This window comes from Triturus cristatus, chromosome 7 (assembly GCF_964204655.1).
Source record: "Triturus cristatus chromosome 7, aTriCri1.1, whole genome shotgun sequence".
Lineage (NCBI taxonomy): Eukaryota > Metazoa > Chordata > Amphibia > Caudata > Salamandridae > Triturus > Triturus cristatus.
The window spans coordinates 1,661,987,787-1,661,995,181 of NC_140590.1; the positions used below are offsets into that span (position 1 = coordinate 1,661,987,787).

At 41.1% G+C, this 7,395-nt stretch overlaps 1 protein-coding gene across 2 annotated transcripts in view; it reads left to right on the forward strand.

The window, feature by feature from the left end:
• GATA5 (GATA binding protein 5) overlaps positions 1-4,316 on the forward strand; it is a 101,013-nt gene extending 96,697 nt beyond the window's left edge. For both annotated transcript variants that reach the window (XM_085619750.1, XM_085619751.1), the window contains exon 7: positions 2,728-4,316. In XM_085619750.1, coding sequence (XP_085475876.1) covers positions 2,728-2,880 — 153 coding nt within the window. In that variant the 3' untranslated portion in view covers positions 2,881-4,316. The remainder of the gene's footprint in view (positions 1-2,727) is intronic.
• The last annotated feature ends 3,079 nt before the right edge of the window (positions 4,317-7,395 follow it).

A 7,395-nucleotide genomic window follows, 5' to 3' on the forward strand; every position in this document is an offset into this window, starting at 1 on the left:
CTCAGAAGGGTGAAAGTCTGAGTGGACTTGCCACCGTTTGAATTTGTGACTCCAAGGTCAAACACAGGCCCCTATCGTGGACGCATTAGTTAACTGAGCCACCACACCCGGCTTCATTTTTTTTTTTTTTAATGGAACACGTCACTCCTGCCAGCTGCCTCCAAAACAGAAAGTTGCTTTCATGATCTTTACATTACTGACTGGACATACGAATCTGTCTCAATTTTTCCACAATTTCAAGCCATCTCACCGCCTGAGATCAGTCTCAGATGACATGATTACTCGGTGTCTTTCAACAAGAATGCTGCCAGTTCATAAGCCCTATTAAGACTTGGTCCAAAATTCAGTAGCATCCTGACTTCATCCCTTGGACAACAGCATGTCTATTTCGGGTCAGAATGGATTTTAAAAATTCTTGTTCCATCAGGATTTTCCCAAATTTTTACGTGCTTATCAAAAGGCTGTACGAAGATAAGTTTTTGGGTTCCGCAGTAGTGTGCTACTCGCCTAAAAGCGCTACAATACCTCATCAGGGGGTAGCAAACGCTATATAAATGCACACCTATTCCCCCTTCTATCCCTCCACTATCCTTCTCAATCCAAATAACAGACTAACATATCCACCCTTCAAAATAATTTCTTATTTCACTATACTAATTCACCACTAATCCTCTACAAGTTCCAAAGTAGCGTGCTACTCACCAAAAAAACACTTTGATTCCTCATCAGGGGTAGTAAGCGCTATATAAATGCAAGTACAATACAATAACTGTAAATTCGATCACTGTGGAAAAACAAGTTATGCTGAGGCGCTGGAGCAACTTTCTGGTTACACCATGGGAATGAAGTCTGTCCAAGTATTAGGCTGGTCAGAGGAACTATGATCTTCCTCTGGATAACAAAACTGGAATGTGGCTTCCATGTCTCAGTTTCCTTTGCTACCTTCCAATGACCCCTTTTTAGGTCGAGCCTAGGTAGCGTGCATGCACTGCCTGCAAGACCTGTTGTTATCTCCTCTATCGGATTTTGGCATACCCATGAACTGCCATTTGTTTGTTGTTGTGCCATTTAGAAATACAGGGTTTTTATTGGTGCATTGGGTCTGAATCTCCCGCCTGCATGCTTGGGTCACGCCCAGGCAATTTCACTCATTTGCTTGAGTTCGCCATCCAAATATGTCCGCAGCTCCTCCTGGACATCCTGATCTGTCTTTTTATTTTGTATGCTATCAACATCGATTTAGGCTTTCAGGCTGTTTCACGGAGCAAAGCTCTGTGCGGCACCTGCAAAGTGGCAATTTCTGTCCAGTAGCTGTTGAGCTATGCCAATAGCTCTCACTCAAAGGAGACCTATTGCATTTCTAATGCTTGTTTTCCGAGGCACTGTGAAGTGGTTTGCAAGTGGCAGGCGGTGCATAATGACCAATGAAGAAACTAACAAATGGGGAAAATTAAATCAAGGATCAGAAATGTATTAAAATAAATTATCTAAAATAAAGAATCTTTAGCAATAATAATCTTACTGAAAGAATTCTTTTGTAGAGCAGTTGAAGTGATAAACAAATAAGGTGTTATCTTCTGTAAATCTGTTCTCTTAAATGCCCCTTTACACCACTCCAAAGAGTTGTTGCTTCCAGCCTGTGAGATTGCTTTAGCATGTCTTAACTGTGTGCAGAAGTTACAATCCAACTTCTCAGATCTCTGAGAGACTTTGAGAAACAACCATTCCTTTGCTGTTCCAAATTACCCCCGGAAGTATGAGGTTGTTACCGTACGCCACCCTAGGAGGTTTTGGGGCTCCACTTCCTCTGCCTGTCAGGGTTCTCTTAAGCCAGAGGGAAGGTATCAAAAGCTGCCTGAATTGACTCTCCATAGGATTACATTAAACTACTCATTGTCTTTGCACAGGAGCAAAAATGCATTGAAACTGATTTTAAAGATTATTAAACTAAAGAAGTGAAATGGGTGAGCCATGAATGGCGACCTTGGCAACTGAGCTATATAGAAAATACTAGTCCTCTTCTTGAACGGTAAACAGTTTGACAAGACATCCATCAATCTCGCCGTACTATTTAATGGACACACGGTTGAACACTGATTCAATGCACAAGCACCCTCAGCTATATAACTCTATTTCTTACCTCCATCCAAGTGCTTTCTGGACATGGTCTACTAACAGTAGCTAGCCTACACTTATTTGGATAGCTACTGGATAGCATTGGGTGGCCCTTGTAGGTAGTCGTGCGCTGTTATAAATCTGAGAAAAGAATAGAATAGAATAGAATAGAAAAGAATAGAATAGAATAGAATAGAAAATAATAGAATAGAATAGAATAGAATAGAAAAGAATAGAATAGAATAGAATAGAATAGAATAGAAAAGAATAGAATAGAATAGAATAGAATAGAATAGAATAGAATAGAATAGAAAAGAATAGAATAGAATAGAGTAGAATTTGTTGTAGGATACATATAACACCTTACAGAAAGTCAAATAGTCATACCATCTTCACATATTTGGCTATATTTAAAAATAAGAGAAATTTAGACTGGTACTAGGGTTCCCCACAAACCCAGTGGGATATGATACTGCTCAAAGATCAATCCCCAAAGTTCTTTACATGGTTTTTGCTGTCTTTGGCATTGACATTTGTTATCTGTCTAGTCAGAGAAGTTGTATCCCACTGTGCTGAGTCTAAACCCTGTCTCCTTGTGCTTTTCTCCCTTAGGGTCAGACCCATGCAGATGACCTTGCTAATGGTCCCCCAGAGTTGAAGTTCATTCCTGATGAATATATCTTCACCTCCACGCCAATGAATCATCAGTCTGGATTCGGCGTCCCTTTGCGTCAGGAGTCCTGGTGTGCACTGGCTTTAGCGTAAGACATTGCCTTTACAAGACTGTTTGTCACAAGCACTGCCTTTCCTGTGAAAGAGCTAGCACAAGTCAAGAGCCGCTGGGACTGCCGAATGAAAAGCCATGGGGTTTTAGATTCAACAGCGACTGGGACTCAGCGGTGGTTGAGAACGTCAATGCAAGAGCTGCTCGGATCCTCAACTCAACAGCCACCAGGATATGTGACTCAGCAGCTGCTAGGACTGTCGGGGGGAAAGTGAAATTTGATGCTTCAAAACAGATGAATCTGGGACATGGTTTGACAGCTTGGCCAGGGTTTGTACCAACCAGTGAGATTATATATTCACAGCTCCTTGGGTCTTGAGTTCCTTGAAGGAGACCAGCCGGGTACCTCTTTTCTCAAAGCTTTTTCGCAGAGGATTTTTTTATCACCATTGAAAAATGTGTTCACATCATCATAATAAAATGGAAAATGTGTAGCAAACCTCACACTAGCCAGATTGTTTCACCATTCGTGAGCTTTGTCAAATCTGATTGTGTAATCCAGCCTTTGGGGCCTCTGAGAACTTTCGAGTCTACAGCTCACCAATGACCTCATGCAAATTTCCAGTGCCAATGTACATATTAATGGAATCAACTGGTGTGTGGGTGAAAGCATACTTTTTGATGGAATAGGAAAGTAATGCCACTTGGGTGGCTTTCATTGTTGATCGCTATGCAATGTAGTATTATAGTTTATTTAAATAAATGTCATCAGTGTCCGGCCACTAACTCTCAGAACAAAAATAAGCCTCTCATTCGAGAGCCAACAACAGGTGTATGCTGGGCCTGAACAGTACACCCAAGGGAGACCCACTGAGACCCCTACTCCCCTGACAACCTCCACCAAACTTCTTTGTTCCAGCGACCCCCGCAAGACTCCCTGGTTCATGTGGCCCAAACCCACCCTTAACCTCCATCCCCACAAGCCAATCCTTTTGGACCACCATCCTCCTGAGACCCCACCCTCCTGAGTCCCACATTATTTTGATATCCTGCCACTCCTGCCCCCCACTGTTCCTGCCCCCAACCTCCTGAGACCACCACTGAGACCCAGACCTTCGTGAGAACCCAACCTTCAGGAACCAAAACCCTGAGACCCCAAGACTCCTCAGACCCTAAACGCCTGAAGCCCCCACACTGCTTAAACCCCACGTCTTGGATCCCAAACCTCCTGGTGAAGTCAAGAGTCTGAGAGTTTAGTTTCAAATCTGCGCCCACTTCTACTCCCCGCCATGAATTTCACCCACCAATTTTGTAATGATTTCATTCTATGACTACTTTTTATAAGTGCAATTTATTTCACTTTCCAATAAAGACCAATAATATGTCATGAAGTAATTTAATTTTATTAAGAATGTTAACAGATTTGCCTTTTGATATTTTTATTGGTTTGGGCATAAATAAATATTCTTTTAAATAATTTCTAGAATTTTTCTTTATTTGTGCATATATGTAACAACACTGAACATAATTACTAAGGTAAAAGGACAATGGGTCCGATTTAAAGTGTTAGCGAAAGATCAACTCATGAACATAAATTGACTGAGGAGTTCAAATTCACCTTTGGAATTCAAAAGGATGAATTTATACTTCCGGGACTAATTGCCCAATATGTTATACAATTATTTGGGAATAAATCTGCTTCCTTGGGCAAGGATTGGGTGTTCCCTGGTGGGATGCCTTCAGAAGTTGATGTATACACATCATAATTGCAAGAGGGTTGGATAATTTCTGATGTCAGTCAGATCCTGTGTTTAAAAATATTAAAAACCTGCATAATGTTTTTTGCTTTCTTATACTTTTTGTCTGTAGTCTAGAGATGCTGTGGCTCCATATGTGGCTGTTTCAGAAAGAGGTGCTACGTTTTTTGGCCAAATAAATTGTGGTGCCATTTCTGATGGCTTGGTAGGTGACACCATTGATCTTTAAGAGTGGCTTGTGCTTGGAAAAGCATGCTGCTTACTAGGAAATATGGCTACAAGTGTTGAAGAAGAATCTTCACAAATATTGTGTCTATTTTTTTTTATTAATTAAGAACCACAAACCTTTTGGAGCCTAAATTGGAGAATAAGAAATTACATCAAAGAGCTGTGCCAGGTACACAGAGAAAGCTGAGCATTGGAATCACATATATAAATGTTAACCAAGTGTTGCGAAGATATTTTTCAATCAATCAATCAGCATTTGTATAGCGCTGCACTGCCACCTCTAGGAGTTTCTGGGCGCCGTGAATGCGACGTCAGAATAAAGGTCAGAAATAAGACAAAACAAAAGGTTAGAAACTAGCTGAAAGAGACAGAATAAAAGCCAGAAATGAGCAGGAAGGGGAAAAATAAAGGTCAGAAACAAGGAGGAAGAGGCAAAATAAAGGTCAGAAATTAGCAGAAACAGGCTAAATAGAGAGCATGAGTGAGCAGAAAAGAGGCAGAAAAACAAGCAGGAGATAGACAGATAAACATCAGAAAACGAGCAGAGGAGGCACAAAACTAAAAGCAGCAGAGGGTAGTGGACTGCAAGCAAGCTGGACAGGAGGACTGCCGCAGGAGAGCTGACATGAGGACCTTATTAGGTATGGAAGTCTTTGTTCTTTGTATTCAATTGAGAGGTTTCAAGACCTACAAGCGCTGCGTTCTTTGGAGATCTGCTCAGCAAAAGCACCATTAAATGATTGCATCATCATCAGAAACGCCCTGCAGAGATCTTCCTGATGATCACCTTGGCGGCTGGTATGGAAGGTTAGTGGTGGGGTGGGGGAGGGTTAAAAAAAAAAATCACCTAACTCTCCATGGCCTCCGGCTTCCTTCGTCGTCTGTCCTCCGCATCTCTTCCCAAAAGCACACAGGCTCCCCTAAACCAATCAAAACGCTGCTGTCACCAACATGACTGCAGTGTTGTGATGCGTTTGAGCACCATGGTTCGGCGCACAGACAGGGACTGTATGCCTGTGCATGTTCTCCACCCAGGCTGTGTAATGCAGCCAGGTGGAGAACATGCTGAGTGTGCATGACTGTTTGGCCACGCAAGACAGCTGGCCAAACCATCATGCGCATTTAAGTGCACTAACCACTCCTCCCTCTGCAGGCTGTGGCAACAGTCAAGCCCCGCCCCAAAGGTGGCTTCAGCACGGAAAAATAAAATGATAATAACATTGTGTTATTTCCTTTTTCCTTTTTTGATCTGCTGAAAAGTAGTGGGGCGATGCTTTTCCACCTTAGCGGAGGAGCTGCCGCTGGATGATCACGGGGACATGTATCCTCTACGCCCTCAGGCATTGGCTACTTCCACTCTAATCAGGCTCACTCATCTTCATTACTATAAAATCTCCTCTCATTTGCTACTTTAGATTGTATAACAGATGTTAGACTCTGCCTGTAGTCAGCATCTGTGGAACACATTTATCATCTAATGAATCTGAACATTGAAAACTAACTAAAGGTATGAAGCTGATATGCAGGTCACCGAAAGATTGACTTTTACTTCACCTGACTGCTCATCATCCAATGGTCAACTGAGATGATCCAATGCCACAGACTTTGCTTCATATATCATCTGTGAGCACTTCCAACTTGGGTGATTTGTGTTTCAGGCTTCCTTTTAGGGCATGTGCCCAATGCTCAATACATACTTCCATGGTAGTTGGTTTGGTCACCCATTTTATGTCCATAGGGAGTTGATAATCTCACCTGTCAGAGGCTTTATGTGTGTTCCTGAAATTTCAATAAAAGATTTAAACCATAAATCTTAAAGTAATTTTAATCGGTGAAACGAATCCCTAACCCATGGACAACTTATTTCATTTAGTAGTTATTTACCTAAAAGCATGAAGATCTGATATGAGAGAACTGTGTAAGTTGCAATGTTATATTCTTCCAGTGGTAAATAATCTAGGATCAATATAAATTGTGTGGAATAAATGTAAGCATGGATAAACACTGAGGATTCTCGGTTCTGCGAGAAAGTGAAATTTTCAGTTGCATAGAATAAATAGAACAGCACAGAGTCAACAAAGCTAAAAGGGCCCACATGAGGAATAAGACAGACAGCAAGATAAGGCTCAAAATAATGTGCCTTATTGTGAAATCAATGGTCTTCAAAGAAGACTACAAAACGTATCGCTCTGCACTGGATATCTCTAGATGAATTAATGGGAGAAAACTAGAATGGTGAAAAACAAATATGTTGAAGCAGGCAACTTAACACTGTGCTTTATGGTACCTGGCTCTCTAAAATAAAAGATGCAAGATTAACATAACAGTTTTTAAAAAGTTTGTCTAACGGATTCAACTTGGGTTTATGTCATGATAATTCGTGACTTTATTACAAAATTTGCAAATATGAAGTAAAATATTTCTTTATGAATGAGATAAATTTGCTTACTCTGTGTTGTGTTCATGTTGCTTGCTCCTAATCAATCACGTTGTTCTCATTGAATATCGAATTTTACAAAGAAATTGTTTGTCCCGACAGAACCGATTGTTACTTGTATCAACTTGGGTAAC